Here is a 25,307-nt window from a genome sequence, read left to right as displayed (position 1 = left end):
GGCGGGACGAGGTGAACACCAGACTCTTCGCTGGAGTCCCTGAAGGTGTGGTTAGATTTGGCTTCAGATGGATGCCACGTGCTATTCCAGGATGGACCTCAAACATGACAGCTGACCCCCAAAGGGCCAGAAATTGGAAGTCTCAGCTGGTACAGGCAGACACAGCAGGTATACTGGAAGACAAGGCAGGTGCTGGTAGGAACGGCTAGTATATAGGTAGGCACGGCAGGTGCAGCTGGTATACAGGCGAGCACGGCCGGTGCAGGCAGGTACGGTTGGTATACAGGCGGGCATGGCAAGTATGACTGGTATACAGGAGGGTATGACTGGTATACAGGCAGGTACGGCAGCTATACAGGCAGTCATGGCAGGTTCTGGAAGATATACTAGAACAGGGGACCTGAGAACTAGCAAGCATGCATACAAGCATGGTGGACACATTGCTCAGGCACCACAAAACAGGTGGAGGTGCCTTAAATAATAAATGTCTCCCGGCTATAGTCTGGGGATACTTTAGGATGGAGCACGCAGTCTGTCTAAGATACTGGGTGGATGCACGCCTTAAACGCAGTACCCGGAGATCTGCCAGGCGTGCGAAGACTCCGGGGATTAGCCAGGTGTGCGCAGACCCCGGGAGACATCAGCAAGAAGAGGAAAAGCACAAAGAGGGCCGGGGCGGTGAGTGACTTGGCGTCCCTGCTGGAGGAGAGGAGGATGGGAAGTGTGCAGGGATGCTGACCCTACAACTACAGGGTATTTGCTAATTTTGTTTTTATCTTAGTTTCCTCTCCAAATCACACCTCACCAACTGCGAACTTGACCCAATCCCGTCCCACCTCATCCCTAACCTTACCACAGTTTTCATCCCAACCCTAACCCACCTCTTCAACCAGTCACTAACATCCGGTGTCTTCCCCTCATGTTTCAAACATGCCTCAATCACACCCATCCTCAAAAAGCCGTCCCTCGACCCATCCTCTCTGACTAGTTATCGCCCCATATCACTTTTCTCCTATGCCTCAAAACTACTGGAACAACACGTCCACCTTGAACTGTCCTCCCACCTCTCCTCATGCTCCCTCTTCGACAGCTTACAATCTGGCATCCGACCGCACCACACCACTGAAACAGCCCTGACCAAAGTCACCTACTAACCACCAAATCCAAGCGACAGTACTCCTACTCCTGGACCAGTTATCTGCCTTCGACACAGTGTACCATTCCGTCTTACTACAGACTGTTATGCACACGCCTGGACTGACTGGCGTGTGCGTGTTTAGTGATCCCACTGGACCATGAACCGGAGAGTGCCTGGAGGGGCGTAACTAAGTATCTACCCGATCTGACCAAGGTCGCATGGCGGCTAATGACGCCAGTGCACCAGGGAGGAACCGAGCAGAGAGACCAGGTGCTACTCCAGGACAGACCCCGGACACGGCTGTTGACCCACACCGGAGAATACAGGAACAGGCAGGTTACGCTGGCACACTGACTGGTGGGTATAGGCAGGCACGGCAGGTATGCAGACAGGGGGGCACTGGTAAGCACGACTGGTATGCAGGCAGGGAGTACAGGCAAGCACGGCTGGAGTGCCAACAGGGAGGCACTAGCTGGTTGGAGCACAGACTGGATAAGGTCCAGTACAGACTGGGACTCAGGAACAGAAACGCAGATGCGGTAGGCAAGCAGAGCAGAGCTAGACCGCCGGAGCGGTGAGCAAGAGCAGAGCAGAGCGAGACCGTCTGGAGCGGTGAGCAAAGGCAGGACAGAGCGAGACCGCTTAGAGTGGTGAGCAAAGGCAGGACAGAGCAAGACCGTCTGGAGCGGTGAGCAAAGGCAGGACAGAGCGAGACCGCCTGGTGCGGTAAGCAAAGACAAGGCAGAGCGAAACCGCAGGTGCGGTAGACAAGGCTGAGCAGAGCGAAACCGCAGGTGCGGTAGACAAGGCTGAGCAGAGCGAAACCGCAGGTGCGGTAGACAAGGCTGAGCAGAGCGAAACCGCAGGTGCGGTAGACAAGGCTGAGCAGAGCGAAACCGCAGGTGCGGTAGACAAGGCTGAGCAGAGCGAAACCGCAGGTGCGGTAGACAAGGCTGAGCAGAGCGAAACCGCAAGTGCGGTAGACAAGGCTGAGCAGAGCGAAACCGCAGGTGCGGTAGACAAGGCTGAGCAGAGCGAAACCGCAGGTGCGGTAGACAAGGCTGGGCAGAGCGAAACCGCAAGTGCGGTAGACAAGGCTGAGCAGAGCGAAACTGCAGGTGCGGTAGACAAGGCTGAGCAGAGCGAAACCGCAGGTGCGGTAGACAAGGCTGAGCAGAGCGAAACCGCAAGTGCGGTAGACAAAGCTGGGCAGAGCGAAACCGCAGGTGCGGTAGACAAGGCTGAGCAGAGCGAAACTGCAAGTGCGGTGGACAAGACTGAGCAGAGCGAAACCGCAAGTGCGGTAGACAAAGCTGAGCAGAGCGAAACCGCAAGTGCGGTAGACAAGGCTGAGCAGAGCGAAACCGCAAGTGCGGTAGACAAGGCTGAGCAGAGCGAACAGAAACCGCCAGAGAGGTAAGTAAGGCAGAACAGAGATAAACCGCCAAAGCGGTGAGCAAAGACAGAGCAGAGGGGACAGGGCTCTGTTCACATGGAACAGACTAGAAGGGAAAGGCAGAACCAGATACACACAAGGTACTTGCAAAGAAGTAGCGAGTGGACTCCAAACTCACAAACGGAAGTACAGCGACAACGAGTAGGAGTTAGGTGCAGGTTCAGACTATGCAGAAAAAGAGAAGAAACGGACATAGAGACAAAACAGGTAACATGTTAGGAAACAGTTCAGACAAGAACTGTACTGCAACGAAATACAGGAAAGAGCCTAGGTAAAGCCAAGTGCTGGTTCAGATACTGTAGCAAAAGGGAGGAAACGGACAGAGAGACAAAACAAGTAACAGGTTAGGAGACAGTTCAGACAGGAACTGTTACTACAACAAAATACAGGAACGAGCCTAGGTATAACCAAGTGCTGGTTCAGACACTGCAGCAAAAGGGAGGAAACGGACAGAGAGACAAAACAAGTAACAGGTTAGGAGACAGTTCAGACAGGAACTGTTACTACAACAAAATACGAGCCTAGGTATAACCAAGTGCTGGTTCAGACACTGCAGCAAAAGGGAGGAAACGGACATAGAGACAAAACAAGTAACAGGTTAGGAGACAGTTCAGACAGGAACTGTTACTACAACAAAATACAGGAACGAGCCTAGCTATAGCCAAGTGCTGATTCAGACACTGCAGAAAAAGGGAGGAAGAAGACATAGAGACAAAACAGGTAAGGGACTAGGAGGCAGTTCAGACAGGAACTGTTCCTGCAGCGAAATACAAGAACGAGCCTGGGTATACGGCCCCCAGAGGCAGAAACGCACAGGCTAGGAGCATGTTCAGACAGGCCTGGAAATACAGCCTCCAGGAAGGCGGACAGGCAGGAGAAAAACTGAACAGGACCTGGCACATTCAGAGTCAAAGAGCACACTGAATGTTGAAGTTGCTCAGGCATCAGCTTCCAGGTGAAGCTGGTTTAAATATCCAGTGACTGACAGCAACAGGCTGAGGACGCATTAGGGGTGTGTCCACAGCAGCTATAAGAAACAGGAAGTGACCGGGCCGCCGCCCTAAGCAGCCAGAACAGAGGCAAGCAGACAGCATGGAAAGAAGCCAGGCTAGCAGACTGGACTGATGATCAAGTTAGCGATCTTGCATAGTGGGAGATGATGCCCTATGCAAGAACGCCGCCAGGTATGTTACACAGACTATCTCATCTCTTGGCATCACGGAAATGGCCCTATCTTGGATCTCTTCAAATCTAACAGAATGGACATTCAGCGTCTCCCACTCACACACTACCTCTTCATCTCGCCCCTTATATGTCGGAGTCCCCCAAGGCTCAGTTCAGTATCACCTCTATGCTGATGACACACATACCTATCTGGACCCGATTTCAACTTCTTACTAACCAGAATCCCACAATGTCAGTCCGCAATTTCATCCTTCTTCTCTGCTAGATTTCAAAAACTTAACATGGATAAAAATGAATTCTTCATCTTTCCCCCACCTCACTCAACTCCCCCATCTGACCTATCCATCTAAGTTAATGGCTGCCCACTCTCCCCAGTCCCTCAAGCTCGCTGCCTCGGGGTAACCCTTGACTCCGATCTCTCCTTCAAACCTCATATCCAAACCCTCTACACTTCTTGCCGACTCCAACTCAAAAATATCTCCCGAATCTGATCATTCCTCAACAAAGACTCTGCAAAAACGCTAGTGCATGCCCTCATCATCTTCTGCCTCGACTACTGCAACCTCCTGCTCTGTGGCCTCCCTTCTAACACTCTCACGCCCCTCCAATCTATCCTGAACTATGCTGCCCAACTAATCCACCTGTCCCCCCGCTATTTGCTGGCCTCTCCCTCTGTCAGTCCCTTCACTGGCCCCCCCATTGCCCAGAGGCTCAAGTTCAAGACCCTGACCCTGGCATACAAAGCCATCCACAACCTGTCTCCCCAATACATTCTTGACCTACAGTGGGTACGGAAAGTATTCAGACCCCTTTAAATTTTTCACTCTTTGTTTCATTGCAGCCATTTGGTAAATTCTAAAAAGTTCATTTTTTTTCTCATTAAAGTACACTGTGCACCCCATCTTGACTGAAAAAAAAACAAAAATGTAGAAAGCTTTGCAAATTTAATAAAAAAGAAAAACTGAAATATCACATGGTCATAAGTATTCAGACCCTTTGCTCAGACATTCATATTTAAGTCACATGCTGTACATTTCCTTGTGATCTCCCTTGAGATGGTTCTACTCCTTCATTGGAGTCCAGCTGTGTTTAATTAAACTGATAGGACTTGATTTGGAAAGGCACACAGCTGTCTATACAGTGCCTACAAGTAGTATTCAACCCCCTGCAGATTTAGCTGGTTTGATAAGATGCAAATAAGTTAGAGCCTTCAAACTGCAAACGAGAGTAGGCTTTATGAACAGAAGCATAAATCTTACAAACCAAAAAGTTATGTTGCTCAGTTGAATTTTATTAAATTTTAAACATAAAAGTGTGGGTCAATTATTATTCAACCCCTATGTTTAATATTTTGTGGAATAACCCTTGTTTGCAATTACAGCTAATAATCGTCTTTTATAAAACCTGATCAGGCCGGCACAGGTCTGTGGAGTTATCTTGGCCCACTCCTCCATGCAGATCTTCTCCAAGTTATCTAGGTTCTTTGGGTGTCTCATGTGGACTTTATTCTTGAGCTCCTTCCACAAGTTTTCAATTGGGTTAAGGTCAGGAGACTGACTAGGCCACTCCAACACCTTGACTTTTTCCCTCTTGAACCAGGCCTTGGTTTTCTTGGCTGTGTGCTTTGGGTCGTTGTCTTGTTGGAAGATGATATTACGACCCATCTTAAGATCCTTGATGGAGGAGCGGAGGTTCTTGGCCAAAATCTCCAGGTAGGCCGTGCTATCCATCTTCCCATGGATGTGGACCAGATGGCCAGGCCCCTTGGCAGAGAAACAGCCCCACAGCATGATGCTGCCACCACCATGCTTGACTGTAGGGATGGTATTCTTGGGGTCGTATGCAGTGCCATCCAGTCTCCAAACGTCACGTGTGTGGTTGGCACCAAAGATCTCGATCTTGGTCTCATCAGACCATAGAACCTTGAACCAGTCTGTCTCAGAGTCCTCCAAGTGATCATGAGCAAACTGTAGATGAGCCTTGACATGACGCTTTGAAAGTAAAGGTACCATACAGGCTCGTCTGGAGCGGAGACCATTGCGGTGGAGTACGTTACTTATGGTATTGACTGAAACCAATGTCCCCACTGCCATGAGATCTTCCCGGAGCTCCTTCCTTGTTGTCCTTGGGTTAGCCTTGACTCTTCGGACAAGCCTGGCCTCGGCACGGGAGGACACTTTCAAAGGCTGTCCAGGCCGTGGAAGGCTAACAGTAGTTCCATAAGCCTTCCACTTACGGATGATGCTCCCAACAGTGGAGACAGGTAGGCCCAACTCCTTGGAAAGGGTTTTGTACCCTTTGCCAGCCTTGTGACCCTCCACGATCTTGTCTCTGATGGCCTTGGAATACTCCTTTGTCTTTCCCATGTTGACCATGTCTGAGTGCTGTTCACAAGTTTGGGGAGGGTCTTAAATAGTCAGAAAAGGCTGGCAAAAGAGATCTTTAATCCACACATGTGAAGCTCATTATTCTTGGTGCCTGAACTACTTCTTAATACTTTAGGGGGACCAAACAGAATTCTTGTGGTTTGAGGGGTTGAATAATAAATGACAAACTGAATTAACTTTTAACGTTTTAAAAAAAACAAAACAAAAAAAAACAAAAACAAAATTTGCTGCAGTGCATTTCCCACTTCCAGGCTGATCTACAGTACAAATGTCACAATGCCAAGTTAATTCCGCATGTGTCAACCAGCTAAATCTGCAGGGGGTTGAATACTACTTGTAGGCACTGTATAAGACCTCACAGCTCACAGTGCATGTCAGACCAAATGAGAATCATGAGCTCAAAGGAACTGCCCAAGGAGTTCAGAGACAGAATGGTGGCAAGGCACGGATCTGGCCAAGGTTACAAAAGAATTTCTGCATTACTCAAGGTTCCAAAGAACACAGTGGCCTCCATAATCCTTAAATGGAAGAAGTTTGGGACCACCAGAAGTCTTTCTAGACCTGGCCGTCCAGCCAAACTAAGCAATTGTGGGAGAAGAGCCTTGGTGAGAGAGGTAAAGAAGAACCCCAAGATTACTGTGGCTGAGCTCCAGAGATGCAGCAGGGAGATGGGAGAAAGTTCCACAAAGTCAACTATCACTGCAGCCCTCCACCAGTTGGGCCTTTATGGCAGAGTGGCCAGACGGAAGTCTCTCCTCAGTGCAAGACATATGAAAGCCTGCATAGAGTTCGCTCAAAAACACATGAAGGACTCCCTGACTATGAGAAATGAGATTCTCTGGTCTGATGTGACGAAGATAGAACTTTTTGGTGATAATTCTAAGCGGTCCAATACAATCCCAACAGTGAAACATGGTGGTGGCAGCATCGTGCTATGGGGATGTTTTTCAACTGCAGGGACAGGACGACTGGTTGCAATTGAAGGAAACATGAATGCGGCCAAGTACAGAGATATCCTGGATGAAAACCTCTTCCAGAGCGCTCTGGACCTCAGACTTGGCTGAAGGTTCACCTTCCAACAAGACAAGGACCCTAAGCACGCAGCTAAAATAACAAAGGAGTGGCTTCAGAACAACTCTGTGACCATTCTTGACTGGCCTAGCCAGAGCCCTGACCTAAATTGAATTGAGCATCTTGGGAGAGACCTGAAAATGGCTGTCCACCAACGTTCACCATTCAACCTGACGGAACTGGAGAGGATCTGCAAGGAAGAATGGCAGAGGATCCCCAAATCCAGGTGTGAAAAACTTGTTGCATCATTCCCAAGAAGACTCATGGCTGTACTAGCTCAAAAGGGTGCTTCTACTCAATACTGAGCAAAGGGTCTAAATACTTATGTCCATGTGATATTTCAGTTTTTAATAAATTTGCAAAAATTTCTACATTTCTGTTTTTTTTTCAGTCAAGTTGGGGTGCAGAGTGTACTTTAATATGAAAAAAATGAACTATTTTGAATTTACCAAATGGCTGCAATGAAACAAAGAGTGAAAAATTTAAAGGGGTCTGAATACTTTCCGTACCCACTGTAGTCCCCCGATACTTACCTACACGCAACCTCGATCTTCACAAGATTTCCTTCTCTACTCCCCTCTTATCTCCTATTCCCACAATCGCATACAAGATTTCTCCCGCGCATCCCCCCCCTACTCTGGATCTCTCTACCAGAACACATCAGACTCTCGCCTGCCGTGGAAACCTTCAAAAGGTCCCGAAAGACCCACCTCTTCTGACAAGCCTACAATCTGCAGTAACCACCGCTCCACCACACTGCTGCATGACCAGCTCTACCCTCACCTACTGTATTCCTCACCCATCCCTTGTAGATTGTGAGCCCTCGCGGGCATAGTCCTCTCTCCTCCTATACCAGTTGCTGACTTGTATTGTTCAAGATTACTACAATTGTTTTTGCTATGTATACCCCCTTTTCACATGTACAGCGCCATGGAATAAATGGCTCTATAATAATAATCTTAGGTTTTGTCTATTTAGTGGCCAGTGTGAACATGCACCTACACGTTGCATGCACACCAACTTATATTCCAGTACATCTCTAAAAGGGGTTGTCCACTACTTATTATCCCCTGCCCAATGTATCACCCCGGGGCCCATAAGTGTTTTTGTAATTACCTTCAGTTCCAGATACTGCCTGTGAGCAACGCGCTATCGCTGGCCGCTCACAGGCATCACGTGTCCCCCGGCTGCAGCCGGCTGACATCCGCTGATGTCATGTCATGTCAGCCGGGGGTCCCTCTTCTGTGTTCCACCGGTAGATTCTGGGTTGTGGGCGGAGTTACCCCGTACGTCACACCCAGCATCCACCGTGCGCTCTCCCTCTCCTCATTTATCAGGAAAGCGCGCGGTGGATGCTGGGTGAGACACACGGGGAAACCCTGTCCACAACCCAGCAGCCACCGCGAGGACCGCGTCACTTATGTCACGCCTCACTTGACGTGACATCAGTGGCGGGTCATGTGATGCCTGTGAGGCAGAAACTGCAACAGAAGGTAATTACAAAGACACTTATGGGCCCCGGGGGGATATATTGGGGGCATAATAAAAAGTTGTGTCCAACTTCTTTAAGGTTTTTTTTTAGCCCTCCAAATAGTATAACCGCACCATCCCATCCCTCCACACTGTATAATGGCCCGCACTAGCCCTCCAAACAGTATACTGACCCCACAAAGTCCTCTATACAGAATTATGGATGCCACAAAACCATTCACACTGTATAATGCCCTCCATACAGTGGTATAGGCACCCACATAGCCCTCCATACAATGGTATGGGCACCCACATAGCCCTCCATACAGTGGTATGGGCACCCACATAGCCCTCCATACAGTGGTATGGGCACCCACATAGCCCTCCAGACAGTGGTATGGGCACCCACATAGCCCTCCAGACAGTGGTATGGGCACCCACATAGCCCTCCAGACAGTGTTATGGGCACCACACAGTCCTCCATACGGTATTATGGGCACAACACAGTCCTCCATACAGTATTATGAGCTCACCATAGTCCTTCATACATAAAAAAATAAACAAAAACTCACCGCTCCCTGTTCCAGACTGTTCCAGTCTCAGCAGATCATCTTCTGACCCTCTGCACTGCTCTGGACCATTAATTAGAGCTGCCGTGAGATTTTTTGGATCTAGAGAAAATGTCATAAGTGGAGTTATCAGTTTTACAGATCCAAGGCTGGGGGCATTGGATCACTGCCTGCATCCCCTGCGGTGAACAGGTCATTGAAGACCAGACATGGAGTGTGAATACATAGTAATTAACAGGTAACTGTCAATGATGGATAGCTATTTGGGCCAGCAGATGTGTTCCTGTATGCCTCCATGTTTATGTATGGATTTTTGAGCGCAGCATAAATGCTGTGGAAAAATAAGCAGCATGGGCACAGACATTGTGGCTTGTCATTGGGGACCATGGGGGGGGCGGATTACCAAGTGTTTCCCAAGCGTTTACGCTGCGTAAATTCCGCAGCATAAACGCTTGGAAAATGCTTCGTGGGCAAGCAGCTTAACCCTTGCAACAAAAGAAGAAGGGAAACAAAGTAGATCCAACCAGTGCAGGTGTGTGTGTAGACAAATGCTGCGATCTTCCGATCCCTGAAAAAGAGTAGACCACTCTCTGTCGCAGTTTCCCCAAAATTAACTTTCCCAATAAGCCACATAAGAAACTGACTGTTGTGGAGGGCTGGACAAACCGGTCACACTTAATTCTGCTCACTATTATTGTTTTATGTTAATTCTGCTCAACATTAAGTGATAAAAATTAAGTCTACTGACTCGCCACACAGTCTCCTGACACAGTTTTATATCCCCACAATTTACCAAAATGTACTGTAAAAAATAAATCTCTTGCTGCTCCGGACTGTGCTCCGGACACAACTGGGGGGATGTACTGACGTCATCGCACCTATTGCGATCTCATACACAGAGGTTCGATGACGGAAGTGCTAGCTAATAGCCCTCCGTTCCATCTCTGCTTCACCGGTATCTGCATCCCAGTATTTCAGCAGCTGCTCTCCCTAATGTTTAACCCCTTCACTCCACAGCCAATTTTTATTTTTTTTTTATTTTTTCGTCCCCTTCTTCTTAAAGCCATAACTTTTTATTTTTCTGTCCACATAGCTCAGTCCTTTGTCTGCCCTTATTCACACATTGAGGTCAACTTCGACACATGGTAAGGTTTTTATTATTAAGACAGTGTAGGACCGTCCAGAGCGGGTTCACCCTGTCGATGGTGGGATGGCTTAAATACTGTTTTTGATCAAAAACACTGTTACTAAGAACCCTATTTTATTTAAATGCACTTGCTTTTTATTTATTTACAGCAGGGTTTTTGTTCATTTTGCTTCTTGTAGGTTTTTCTGATTCATGGCCATTGTGAAACATCATTTATGTGCCACATGTATACCAACTTAAACCAAGCTCAAATTTTGTGTTTTTTCACATAGCCATATTAGAACTTGTGTTCTGCGGGATGAATTATACTTTTGAATGACACCATTCAATTTATCATGTGATGTGTTGGAAAGCGGGAAAAAATTCACCGTGCGTTGAAATTGCAAAAAAAAAGTACAATTCCACAATTGCTTTTTTATTTTACAAAAAAAAAATTCTTGTGTTGCCATTTTCCGAGACCCGTAACATTTTTAATTTTCGGGATATGGGGCAGTGTGAGGACTTATTTTTTGCACCCTGATATTTTTATTGATACCATTTTGGGGTAGATTTTCGGCATTTTGATTTTTTTTCTCGTTACACCGTTTACCGATCAGATTAATTTATTTTATATTATTTTAATAAACTTTACGGATTTAGCGATTCAAAATGTTTATTTTTTATTTTAATCGCTTTATTGTTTAAAGGGGTAACATTTATTTTTTAATAAGTTTTAAAAACATTTTTTTCACATTTTACTGTATTTGTTAGTTCCCTTGGGAGACGTGAATCTGCAGCACTACTATGTATAGTGAAAATCATGGTCTCCTATGAACGAAAGCTAAATACTGGCTTTTACAGTAGAACCGTCATGATGAGCATGGAGGTCTTCAGCAGACCCCCAGCTGTCATGGTAACCCATCGATGTCCCACTCCGCTCCACCCACAGCTGTTAAAGGCAGATGATGGCTGAATAATACAGCCATCATCTGCCGGGAAAGATGTTGCCTGTCAGTGACTAAATGATATAACTGTACGTCATATGTCAATAAGGGGTAAATAATGGACTATCAAACTTTTTTAATTTTTTTCTTTTTAAAAAAAACAATACTTTACATTTTTTCAATTATTGAAAACATTTTTTTTATGATAGATTCCCTTTCATTATCTGATACTTTTGCCCTCCAGGAGAAAAGCAGCTGCCAGAGGTCTCGGCCTCGCCAAACATTAATGTGTAAGAGGAGGCCAGAAGTTGACGGAACAAGTATTCAGCTGACATCTATCATTTGTGGAAGTCACATCGGTTATACAATACTATTTTTTTTAAAAAAACATGAAACTTCATTCACTGCATTTATTGGTTATTACTCACCTGTGCTGTTATCTGTAGGAATCTCCACTTTACACCGCTCCTCACCCTTCACATATGTCTCTGTAGTATTAATATGGGTCAGATCTTTACCCTGAAACACATATTGTAAAAGTCACCAACAGATGAAGAAGTCCCATCTATAATCAGCTTTAATCCTGCCATCTCCATCGTTCTCATTACACAAGTATAAAACATATAATACTGGTGGATAAAACAAGACTGAACACAAGACCTTCACAGCCGTCTACACATCATAGAGGAGATCTCATGACACCTTCTCTCCATCTACCTGATGATCCTGAGGAACATTGGGTCTTTCTTGTTTACAGTCCTGTGGAAGAAGATGGGGACATCTCTCTGGTGTTGTCCTCTTACTGGATAGAACTGGAGGAAACACATACAGGGACTGAATTCATTCTTTACATAAAGATAATTACACTGCTCAAAAAAATAAAGGGAACGCTTAAACAACAGAATATAACTCCAAGTAAATCAAACTTCTGTGAAATCAAACTGTGCACTTAGGAAGCAACACTGATTGACAATCAATTTCACATGCTGTTGTGCAAATGGAATAGACAATAGATGGAAATTATTGGCAATTATCAAGACACCCTCAATAAAGGAGTGGTTCTGCAGGTGGGGACCACAGACCACATCTCAGTACCAAAGCTTTCTGGCTGATGTTTTGGTCACTTTTGAATGTTGGTTGTGCTTTCACACTCGTGGTAGCATGAGACGGACTCTACAACCCACAGAAGTTGCTCAGGTAGTGCAGCTCATCCAGGATGGCACATCAATGCGAGCTGTGGCAAGGTTTGCTGTGTCTGTCAGTGTAGTGTCCAGAGGCTGGGGGCGCTACCAGGAGACAGGCCAGTACACCAGGAGACGTGGAGGGGGCCGTAGGAGGGCAACAACCCAGCAGCAGTACCGCTACCTTCGCCTTTGTGCAAGGAGGAACAGGAGGAGCACTGCCAGAGCCCTGCAAAATGACCTCCAGCAGGCCACAAATGTGCATGTGTCTGCACAAACGGTTAGAAACCGACTCCATGAGGGTGGTATGAGGGCCCGCCGTCCACAGATGGGGTTGTGTTCACAGCCCAACACCGTGCAGGACGCTTAGCATTTTCCACAGAACACCAGGATTGGCAAAGTCGCCACTGGCGCTCTGTGCTCTTCACAGATGAAAGCAGGTTCACACTGAGCACATGTGACAGACGTGACAGAGTCTGGAGACACCGTGGAGAGCGATCTGCAGCCTGCAACATCCTTCAGCATGACCGGTTTGGCAGTGGGTCAGTAATGGTCTGGGGTGGCATTTCTTTGGAGGGCCGCACAGCCCTCCATGTGCTCGGCAAAGGTAGCCTGACTGCCATTCGGTACCGAGATGAGATCCTCAGACCCCTTGTGAGACCATATGCTGGAGCGGTTGGCCCTGGGTTCCTCCTAATGCAGGACAATGCCAGACCTCATGTGGCTGGAATGCGTCAGCAGTTCCTGCAAGATGAAGGCATTGAAGCTATGGATTGGCCCGCCCGTTCCCCAGACCTGAATCCGATTGATCACATCTGGGACATCATGTCTCGCTCCATCCACCGTCACGTTGCACCACACACTGTCCAGGAGTTGGCGGATGCTTTAGTCCAGGTCTGGGAGATCTCACAGGAGACCATCCGCAAACTCATCAGGAGCATGCCCAGGGGATGTAGGGAGGTCATACAGGCACGTGGAGGCCACACACAATAAGGAGCCTCATTTTGACTTACTTTCAGAACATTACATCAAAGTTGGATCAGCCTGTGTGTTTTTCACTTTAATTTTGGGGGTGACTCCAAATCCAGGCCTCCATTGGTTAATAAATTTGATTTCCATTGATGATTTTTGTGTGATTCTGTTGTCAGCACATTCAACTTTGTACAGAACAAAGTATTCAATGAGAATATTTCATTCATTCAGATCTAGGATGTGTTATTTGAGTGTTCCCTTTATTTTTTTGAGCAGTGTATATGCCGTGTGTATTTAGTCCTGCCTATTACCTGGTGATGTGAGGGGCTGGGGAACCACAATCATGACGTCCTTGTACAGATCTTTGTGTCCTTCTACATACTCCCACTCCTCCATGGAAAAGTAGACGGTGACATCCTGACATCTTACAGGAACCTGACACATACAATGATACCGTCATCCCCCCAATCCCTTCATAGCATTACTGTATAATGTCCCAGCATTCCCAGCAGTGTCACCTCTCCAGTCAGCAGCTCAATCATCTTGTAGGTGAGTTCTAGGATCTTCTGGTCATTGATGTCCTCATGTATCAGGGGGTGAGGTGGAGGCCCTGTGATTGGGCTCAGGGGTCTTCTCCATCCCTCAGACACAGGGTCCTGACAGCGATCACTAGAGGTCTTCTTCATTACCATGTAATCCTGGTTATGGAGAGACACATTAATAAATCTCACTACAGACATTTCCAGAGTCCTCACCTCTCCAGTTCTGTCCATCTGTTATTTCCATAGATAAGAATGATGTAATGTGACGTCATCAGGATCTCTCACCTCTCCAGTAAGCCGGAAGAGGATCTCTAGGGTGATGTGCAATATCCTCTCCGCCATCTTGTCCCTGTCACTATCCATCCTTGATGGGTCAATCAGGAGAATTCTCTTCTATAGAAGATCTCCACTGAGAGGATTTGATATTGTAGGGACCTGAATGGGAAATAGATGAGCCAATGTGAAGTCAAAGTTGTGATAAAATCACAGTTATATCAGCAGGAGATTACCATTAGAGGATTAGTAAACCTGCTGCCATGTATTCCTCCATATTCAAAGGGCTCTGTATAACACCACCACTGATTGGCAGCTTTCTGCCTACACACAGTGAACACAGAAGGCTGCCAATCAGTGGTGTGCGCGGGGTTATACAGAGCTCAGCGTTCAGAGAATTGGTAGATCTGCAGGAGATAAAACAGTGATTTTACATCATGCTTCTCTCAGAAGTGGCAGCAGACTCCCTTTAAAGTATGTAATGGAAATCCATTAAACCCTGTTATTATTATTATTATTATTATTTATTATTATTATTTATTGTTATAGCGTTATTTATTCCATGGCGCTTTACATGTGAAAAGGAGTATACATAGCAAAAACAATTACAATAATCTTGAACACAATGTGACAGCGACTGGTACAGGAGGAGCGAGGACCCTGCCCGCGAGGGCTCACAATCTACAAGGGATGGGTGAGGATACAGTAGGGGAAGGTAGAGCTGGTGGAGCGAGGGCTACTGCAGGTTGTAGGCTTGTCGGAAGAGGTGGGTCTTCAGGCTCCTTTTGAAGGTTTCCATGGTCGACGAGAGTCTGATGTGTTATAGCCAATAGTGTCTGTCTAGCATCACTAGTTTCTGGTATGCAAAGGATTCTGGACCTGGCTATTTCAGATTTTTGTCCCTACAACACTATAGAAAATAATATGAATAGAGCCCAAAACGTATGTCCATTTAGGCCATATACATTCATTGCCGAAAGTTTTGCACTTGTGAAATTGTTACAGAAAAATAATATTTCCCAGAAGCTTATTGCAATTACACATGTTTTGTTATATACATGTTTATTTCCTTTGAGTGTATTGGAACAACACAAAAAAATGGAAAAAAGGCAAATTGGACATAATTTCACACCGAACCCCAAAAATGGGCCAGACAAAATGGTTGGCACCTTCAACTTCTCAACTTAATAGTTGGTTGCACAGCCTTTGGAATAAATAACTGCAATCAATTGCTTTCTTTAAACATCAAAAAGTTTCTTACACCTCTCAACTGGAATTTCTGACCCCTCTTCTTTTACATACTGCTCCAGGTCTCTTATATTTGAAGAATGCCTTCTCCTGACAGCAATTTTAAGATCTCTGCATAGGTGATCAATAGGATTTAGATCCGGACTAATTGCAAGTCAATTCAGAATTCTCCAGCACTTTGTTTTCATCCATTCCTGGGTCTTCCTGAGGTACTGTATGTTTGGGGTCATTGTCCTGCTAGAAGACCAATGACTTAGGGCGCAAACTCAGCTTTCTGACACTGGGCACTATATTGCAACCCAAAATCCTTTGGTAATCTTCAGATTGCACAAAGTCAAGGCATCCAGTGCCCAAAACATCTTTGAACCTCCACCATATTTAATAATAATCATAATTTTTATTTATATAGCACCAACATATTCCGCAGCACTTTACAATTAAGTAGGGACATGTACAGACAATATAAACAATACAATGTATCACATTTCAACAGTTACAGGAGGAGTGAGGGCCCTGCTCGCAAACTTACAATCTATATGAAAATAGGGGGACACAATAGGTAGAACATGGTCATCAGCCAGTATCTGTCTAAGAGCAGTTACTGTGTGGTGTTTGGTGAATGGAGGATGTGGAGACAGATGAATAGGCAGGAGCAGATTAAGATTAACATTTAGGAGGTGAAGAGTAGTGTTGAGCCACCCCCGTAGTGTTCGAGTTCGGTTCGGTTCGTCGAACACCCGTGTGTTCGCCGAACTGTTCGTCGAACACCTTCGAACACCGTTAAAACCAATGGCAGGCAAACAAAAACACATAGAAACACATAGAAAACACCTTCAAAGGTGTCCAAAAGCTGACAAACTGCTCAGAAGACACAACTAACACATGGAAAAGTGACAAGTACATATAGTCATGCGAAAATAAAAGAGGTGGAGGAGTAAAAGGAGGGGGAGACACAGATATAGGCATGTCATGCCCTTCTAAAATCCAAAAAGTGAGAAGCCGACACGGCCAGTCCGCTCCTGCCCGTGCCACCTCCGTGTCGCCGGGTTTGTGCCAGAGCCGCGGTGAACCCTGATGGCCAGCCCCCCTCTCCCAATACTGGTGCCTGTCCGCTGGTGGGTCGAGCGAGCCCCCCTGTGGTGGAGGCAGCTCTAAGCTTTTTAATTTAAATTGTCTCTCTAATTTGAATGAATACACTTTAAATCCATTTACAAGGATCTATTGGAGGGCAAGTCTCATGCCAGCAGCCGCGTAATTCCAGCTCCAGTAGCGTCCACTAAAGCTGCTGCAGTTAAAAAGCTTTTATAAGGATCGAGCTCGGCTGTCCACCGCAAGGCATCCTACTGCCAGTCCCAGCCCCTATGCCTTGGGGTGCCTCCTGATGCTCTTCACTGAGTATCCCATGGTCCCGAAGCATTTCCTTTGAAAAAATTAAGTGTCTAAACTACAGGTGGTGTAGCTTGCTTAACAGCCGGGATAATCCGCTGACTAGCAGACACTGCTACTAGGCACAAAGTATTTCCTGGGCTAGATGCAGTTAAAAATTTGTAATTAGATACTCTCGTTGGATGCTGAGAAAGCATTCCATAGAGTCTCCTGGCACGCCATATATGATTCTCTTAAAAAGCTTGGGGTAGGGGTCTAGGGGACCCTTTCATAGCCAAAATCACGGCCCTGTATCGCAATACGTCACCTAGGCTGAAGATAAATGGAACTGTAGCACCCTGAGGGCTCGGTTGCTACAGACGTATTGCACCTCACCCAGAGGTGTGATATCTCACTCTCAGGTAAGGATGGAGTGTGGATCAGGACCCGACACCTGCATGCATTACACCACATTGCCGTGGGGCAGGGCGACCAATATGCCCCTGAGATGGGCACGACAGTCCCTGTCCCTGGCTGGAGTGGGGGGAGGGAACACTGAGGAAGGGGAACCCTGTAGTGCAGGAGCAGGGAGGAAGCAGTTCCTGGGTGCAATGAGAAGGGAGTATAAAAGGTGGGCACCATCTTAGTTCAGTGCAGAGAAGTCTGAGCAGAAGTGGAAGGGAGCAGGGGCTCTGCATGAGCTCTGCTCCGGAGGCGGGCCTAGTAACAGAGGCCCAGGCCTGGAAGAGGGAGAAGGAAGGAAGAGGAGCGGAGAAGGCTCCAGGAACGAGGAATGAAGGGATCCCAGGGGTGCGGACGGGCGAGTCGCCACCGCACGCCCGAATCCACCTGCGTGGAGGGGTCAGGCCAAAGGGGGAGACCGGTCCCCGAACTAGTGGAGGCAGGAAACGACCCTCAGCTAGAAACCGGAGGCTCTGACATTTTATGTGGCGCAGCCCCTCGCTACACCCGCAAGGAAGGCACCACATAGGGTCAGGGAAACTGGCGCCAAGTTTACCAAGAGGAGGCCCGAGGCAGCCGGACAGAAGTGTTGGTAAGAAAGGCCAGACAAAGGACACACAAAGGGGGTCCTGTGAAGTGCTCCAAAGTTATCTGGGAGTTGTCTGAGCCCCTCACCTGGTGAGCACAGTACGACGTGGGCAGCCGTTACCTGCAGACGTGGTCTGGATAATAAGAACTGTGAGTAAAGGCCCTGGACTGCATCACTGACTCCGTGTCGTTACTGCTGCTGCCCTGCACCATCACCCCCATCCTCCTCATACACTGCCCTGAGGCTATACTCCTCCCGTGGGGAGTTATGCTACGCTCTGCTGCACCCACAACACCAGCCTCAGCGGTCTGCCCTGTAGCGGCGGTTCACTCTGACCGCAATCCACGGGTGGCGTAGTCGGACATTTAAACATCAAAACCACATAAATAGTTCCGCCACTGGTTTGACCGCCCTGAGCCACGGAACCGGGTCGCCGCCACGAAGACTACAACCACCAGCATCCACCAAAAAGGGTCCGGCTCCGGGTGTCCCAAGGCCCAGGGGGTGCGTCAGAACATTTTCATCACCTTTCACAATCACCAATGGGACAAGGCAGGGATGTCCTCTGTCCCCTCTCTTATACATCCTAGTGACGGAGCACCTGCTCTCATCAATTCGCCATAACCCCAATATTAGGTGGATTGAGGTGGGAGGCACCGAGTACAAGTGCTCTCTATTTGCTGATGATGTCCTAGTATATATCACTCAATCACATATATCCATCCATGCTGTTATGGCTGAAATAGATCACTTTGTTACATGGTAAAATTTTAAAATCAATGCAGCGAAGTCTGAGGCCCTCGATGTCTCCCTCCCCAAATCCATATAGGATTCCATCCAGTCCAACTTTCCCTTTGCCTGGCCCTCACAGGGTATCAAATACTTAGGAATTCCTATTCATAGAGACCTCTCCCATCTATGTTATCTTAATTTTGGGCCCTTTATTGAACAATTCCATACAGACCACGGTTGGCAAGTTAGAACTGTAAGATTCACTACGTGAACCGCTGGTGTTTTGTGGAAAAGCACATGTACACCGCGTTCCAAATTATTATGCAAAAAGTGTTTAGGAGTGATAAGGGAAGAATTTGTTTGTTTGTCAGTTAAACTCATTGATGGTGATGTGTGTCAGGGCTCTTTATATCACTGTAAGCAATTGCAGACACCTGTGCTAATTAGTTTGGCAGGTGTGTCCAATGAAAGGCAAGACTACTTAAGAAGGCTGTCTCACATTATTAAGCAGCCTACATTTTCTGCCAAAATGGGAAAGAAAAAGGATGTGTCGGCTGCTGAGAAGCAACAAATTGTGGAGTGTTTAGGTCAAGGCATGACTACAATCAACATTGTGCGATGATCAGGATGAAGTGTCTTGGCAATCAAGAAGTATGTAGCTGATTCACAGTACACATGTGTGCGTGCTGATAAGGGCAAATTGAGGACTCTTTCCTACAGGCAATTACGTCAGGTTGAAAGAGCAGCGGCAAAACAGCCTTGTCATAGCAGCAGACAAGTTTTTGAAGCTGCTTGTGCCTCCAACGTCCCCCGAACAACAAGATGCAGGGTCCTTCAGAGGTTTGCAGCTGTGCATACGCCATCCTGTCGACCTCCTCTATCCACTTCACACAAGCAGAAACGGCTCCAGTGGGCCAAACATTACATGAAGACTGATTTCAAAACTGTTTTGTTCACGGATGAGTGCCGTGCAGCGCTCGATGGTCCAGATGGATGGAGTGGAGGATGGCTGGTTGATGGACACCCCACGCAAACACGGCTACAGCGCCAACAAGGAGGAGGTGGAGTAATGTTTTGGGCTGGAATCATGGGGAGAGAGATTGTCGGCCCCTTTAGGATCCCTGAAGGCGCTAAAGATGAACTCGATAATGTATGTGGATTTTCTCAAACAGCACTTCCTGCCATGGTTCAAGAAGAAGAACCGTGTATTTCACAGCAAGATCATTTTTCTGCATGATAATGCACCATCTCATGCTGCACATAAAACATCTGCATCTCTGGCTGATATGGGCATAAAAGGGGACAAACTTATGGTGTGACCCCCATGCTCCCCTGACCTCTACCCCATTCCGAACCTTTGGAGCATCATTAAAAGGAGTGTCTATGATGGCGGGAGGCAGTTCACATCTAAGCAACAGCTCTGGGAGGGTATTCTGTCCTCATGCAAAACAATTGAAGCAGAAACCATCCAAAACCTGACAAATTCAATGGACGAGAGAGTTCAGAAGCTCCTTTCGAACAAGGGGTCCTATGTGAAAATGTAACATCACCTAGAATAAAGTTTTGAGTTGAAAACTGTTTGATTTCAGTTTCTAACAACCTGCTAATGCTTATAATTTCAAAAATGACCATTTTTTTGGTCTTTATTAAAATGAGAAGGTTGATCGAAAAGTTTGGGGGATCTAAGAGTGTGGCAACCCAGTAGTCATGATTACTTCGAATTCTGACAATATGAGGGTCATGCTGCAGGTAGTGCAGCAAGAAGGCACTTATGTGTCTTGCGCATCTCGGAGCCCCAAAATTATTTTCCGGGCTAGATGCAGCTAAAAATTATTTTTAATTTTAAATCTGGTGGAGCTTATTATAGATGGCCTAATAGGATCAGTGCTGCACACTGCTACAAAGCCCAAATTATTTTCCAGTCAAGATACAGATAAACATGATTAGTAATTTGAAAGCTTAAAACGTTTGGTAGGGTGATTTTAACCAATCATCAAGCTTTTACTCTCCCCAGGATGACACAGGGGTAGAAAAGTCGTTTCGGATCCATGATTTGTTCATCTTTATGAACGTGAGTCTGTCTACATTATCAGTGGAGAGCCGCGTGCGCTTATCTGTCAGCACACCACCAGCAGCGCTGAACACACGTTCAGACAGAATGCTGGCTGCGGGGCATGACAAGATCTCCAAGGCGTAAGTGGCTAGCTCCGGCCATTTATCCAGATTGGAAGCCCAAAAAGAGCAAGGGTCCAGTGACACAGTCGTGGCTTCAATGTTTACTTGGAGATACTCCTGTACCATCGTCTCTAGGCGTTGACTATGTGTCAGACTTCTTGTCTCCTGTGGCCTTGCAAAGGATGGGCTAAAAAAGTGGTGAAATGATTCCGCAAAATTGATGTTACCAGCAGATACTGTGGTTCTGTTACGGTTTGAGTGCTGAACACTTGACGGTCCCACGGTTGGCAAGTTGGAACTGTGAGATTCACTACGTGCACCACTGGTATTTTGTGGAAAAGCACATGTAAGATTCTGCAACAGTCTCTGCTGATACTCCTGCATGCGTGCATCCCTTTCTATGGCAGGAATAATTTCTGCAAATTTACTTTTGTACCGGGGATCTAACAGTGTGGCAACCCAGTAGTCAGGATTATTTCTAATTCTCACAATTCGAGGGTCATGTTGCAGGTAGTGCAGCAAGAAGGCACTCATGTGTGTTGAGCATCCAGGAGCACCAAGTCCCTGTTGTGTTGGTGGCGAGGTAACAATCATGCTTCCTTCCTCTGTCCTCTCCCCCCAACCTCGCACAACAGAAATGTGATCAAGGTCTCCCTCATCTGATGAGTCTTCCATCAGTTCGTCCTCCACTTCTTCCTGGGCTCCTGCACCTTCCTCACTAGTTTGGCTGCTACCATGCGCCCTGGTAAAACCATCTCCCCCACCCTCACATGCCTGCCGCCTTGGTGCTGCCGACCTGCTGGACCTTGCAGATGTTAGCCCTTCCGCATACAACTCCTCCTCCTCTACTTCCTCCACCTCCTCTTGTGCCACCACCTGACTCCGAATTCTGTTTAACATGTGCTCCAGCATGTAAATCACCGGAATAGTCATGCTGATAATGGCATCGTCAGCACTAAACATCTTCGTCGCCATTTCAAAACTGTGCAGAAGGGTGCATAGGTCCCTGATCTGAGACCACTCCTCCAGCGTGATTTGCCCCACCTCTGAATCTCGTTGGCCCAGGCTATACGTCAGAATGTATTGCACCAGGGCTTGTCGGTGCTGCCACAGTCGCTGCAACATGTGCAGAGTTGAATTCCACCGGGTAGGCACATCGCATTTTAGCCGGTGAAGTGGCAGGCCCAACGACTTCTGTAGAGATGTAAGTCGCTGAGCTGCGGGATGCGAACGGCGGAAGTGAGCACACAGCGACCGTGCCCTCTGCAGAAGGCCATCTAGTCTGGGATAGTGGGCTAAAAATTGCTGGACAACCAGGTTCAACACGTGAGCCATACAAGGCACGTGTGTGACATTGCCCCGGCGAAGGGCCGCACCCAGGTTTGCAGCATTGTCGCACACGGCCTTCCCTGGTTTCAGGTCCAGTGGAGACAACCATTCATGAAATTGGTTCTCCAGAGCTGACCACAACTCCTCAGCTGTGTGACTCACATTTCCCAGACATTTCAATGTAAAAACCGCCTGATGACGTTGAGCCCTACTGCCAGCATAGTAAGGAGGTCTGCAGGATCCCTTCTGCGCAGTTAGAAAGCTTGTGGCATGACCAGACAGGCTTTGGGTGCAGGTGGAAGACCGAGAGGAGGTTGAGGAGGCAGAAGCAGTGGAGGAAAAATGACATAAAGAGGATTGACGCACAACTCGTGGGGACGGCAAGACTTGGACAGCAGCCCCTTGTCCTGCTGTCACCATAGTTACCCAGTGCCCAGTCAGCGACATGTAACGCCCCTGTCCATGCCTACTCGTCCAAGTGTCTGTGGTGAAATGCACCCTGTCACACACAGAGTTTCTCAAAGAAGCGGTGATGTTGTGTGCGACCTGCTGGTGGAGCGCAGGCACACCTTTCTTTGAGAAGTAGTGCCGACTGGGCATCTGGTACTGGGGCACTGCGACGGACATAAGGTCTCGAAAATCCTCTGTGTCCACCAGGCGGAAAGGCAGCATTTCTGTAGCCAAGAGCTTGCAGATGGTGAAATTCAACCTCTTAGCTTTCTCATGGCTAGGAGGAAATGGTCTTTTACTTGTCCACATCTGAGGGACCGAGGGCTGGCTATTGTGCTTAGACGGGGTTGATAAGGGTGTCCCCGGCAAACTGCCGGTCTGTGAGGAAGATGCAGGCGGACATGTTAGGTTGCCTTCATCCAAAGGTGGTGCTATCGATGTCGGACAGCGCTCAACACCAGCTGGTGTTACCACCTCCAAAGAAAATGATTACCTGCCAATCACGCTGGCTGTTGCGGGTAAAGAGGTGGCAGGTCTGCGCCCCAAAACAGGTGTGACTGCTGTCCCCCCAGTCACAGAGGATGAAGAGGCCGCGGATGCACAAGATATGGCAGACGGTGGTTGGCCCGGCTGGCTAGGCCGCATTGTAGCACACTGAGCTTCCCACTGCAACTTATGCTTCATGTCCATGTGCCGGTTCATGCATGAAGTACTCAAACTATGTATTTTTTGGCCTCTACTTAGCTTTTGCTGACAAATGTTACAGATAACACGAGTTGGGTCATCTTTATCGATCTGAAAAAATGCCCAGGCTATGCAAGGCTTAGCACCCATGCGACCTGAAGAGCCACCACGACTTGTGGTGAGAGGCAGAGTTGTGTTTGAGGATGCAGTTGTTGACGTGCTTCCAGTACTACGTCTCTGTCCAGGAAGGCGCAACCTGACCTCGTCGTCACTAGCATCTTCCTCCACCTCCTCTGCTGACCTCATCTTTTGGCTGACTGTGGGTTGACAGTAAGTGGGATCTCCGACCTCATCATCATCACCCTGTGCGTTATCACACCCGTCGTCCTCAGAGCCAACCTGTTCCTGCCCTGACAAAAAACTAAAGTTGTCGCTCCAATCAGGTATTTGAGTCTTATCATCATCTTCCTCATTGTCTCCACCAACAGGAGTTACAGTTTGGGAATGAGGGTCTACATTATGGTCAGAACCTTCTGCGTCTGGTCCTGGATCCGACTCATAAAGATTCTGGGCATCAGTGCAGATCATTTCCTCGTCTGGATTCACAGAAGCGCTGGAGTCGACCTCTGATTCCCAGGCTATAGTATGAGTAAACAGCTCTGCAGACTCAACCATCTGTTCTACCTCATACTCAGACGGGCAGCTGGAGATTTGGGAGCTGTGAGGAAGCAAGTGCGATTTGGGTGACACCTTTGAGGACTGGAGTATTTGTGATGTTGAAGTTGATGTGGAGGAGAGCCCACTTAAAGGAGCACTTGATATCCGTTGAAGCACCTGCTGTTTTTGTGCCTCATCTGGAATTTGTAGCGATTGGCGTGGCCGTAAGAAAGGGATCTTATCACATTGTCCGCTAAAAGAAGTAGACATTTTAGTTTGGCTGGAAGATGGTCTTTCTTCTGCAGATGTTACTGTTGCTTTAACACCTACCCCACGGACACAACCTTTTTTCCCCTTCCCAACACGCCTATTCCCCTTTCCACCAGCAGCAGGCCTTTTTCCACTCATTTTGGTGGTTAACTAATTCACAACTCTGGAGTTGTTTGCACAAAAAAACAATGGATGGTAACCGAGCAGAGCTGAGTGGCCAAACTGTGGTATTAGGCCAAAACTATTGGCTGGGTTAGATGCAGAAAAAAATTATTTTGAATTTGCAACCTGATGGAGGTCAGTATAGATGGACTAATAGAACAAGTCCCACACACTGCTAGAAGCCCAAATATTTTTTCAGAGGTACTGTAGATGCAGATAAAAATTAGTTTTAATTTGCAACCTGATGGAGGTCAGTATAGATGGACTAATAGAGAAAGTCCGACACACTACTAGAAGGCCAAATATTTTTTCAGAGGTAGATGCAGAAAAAAATATATTCAGTTTGCAACCTGATGGAGGTCAGTATAGATGGACTAATAGAACAAGACCCACACACAGCTAGAAGCCCAATATTTTTTCAGAGGTAGATGCAGAAAAAAATATATTCAGTTTGCAACCTGATGGAGGTCAGTATAGATGGACTAATAGAACAAGTCCCACACACTGCTAGAAGCCCAAATATTTTTTCAGAGGTACTGTAGATGCAGATAAAAATTAGTTTTAATTTGCAACCTGATGGAGGTCAGTATAGATGGACTAATAGAGAAAGTCCGACACACTACTAGAAGGCCAAATATTTTTTCAGAGGTAGATGCAGAAAAAAATATATTCAGTTTGCAACCTGATGGAGGTCAGTATAGATGGACTAATAGAACAAGTCCCACACACTGCTAGAAGCCCAAATATTTTTTCAGAGGTACTGTAGATGCAGATAAAAATTAGTTTTAATTTGCAACCTGATGGAGGTCAGTATAGATGGACTAATAGAGAAAGTCCGACACACTACTAGAAGGCCAAATATTTTTTCAG

The 25,307-nt window shown here is 47.1% G+C and overlaps 1 protein-coding gene across 1 annotated transcript in view; it reads right to left on the bottom strand.

Annotated features, from left to right (window-relative positions):
* The window catches only part of LOC141271945 (uncharacterized), a 121,897-nt gene that overhangs the window by 15,654 nt on the left and 80,936 nt on the right, over positions 1-25,307 (bottom strand). The window contains exons 2-7 of the mRNA XM_073682191.1: positions 14,327-14,476; positions 14,018-14,197; positions 13,811-13,934; positions 12,064-12,158; positions 11,775-11,865; positions 9,280-9,378 (exon numbers count right to left, since the gene is read on the bottom strand). Coding sequence (XP_073538292.1) covers positions 9,280-9,378; positions 11,775-11,865; positions 12,064-12,158; positions 13,811-13,934; positions 14,018-14,197; positions 14,327-14,404 — 667 coding nt within the window. The 5' untranslated portion in view covers positions 14,405-14,476. The remainder of the gene's footprint in view (positions 1-9,279; positions 9,379-11,774; positions 11,866-12,063; positions 12,159-13,810; positions 13,935-14,017; positions 14,198-14,326; positions 14,477-25,307) is intronic.

The sequence above is a fragment of the Phyllobates terribilis genome, unplaced genomic scaffold, assembly GCF_046119375.1.
Source record: "Phyllobates terribilis strain yellow unplaced genomic scaffold, ASM4611937v1 Scaffold_5__5_contigs__length_657084704, whole genome shotgun sequence".
NCBI classification, from domain to species: Eukaryota; Metazoa; Chordata; class Amphibia; order Anura; family Dendrobatidae; genus Phyllobates; species Phyllobates terribilis.
The sequence above is the reverse complement of the archived record's forward strand: the minus strand, read 5'-3'. Positions and strand labels throughout refer to the sequence as shown.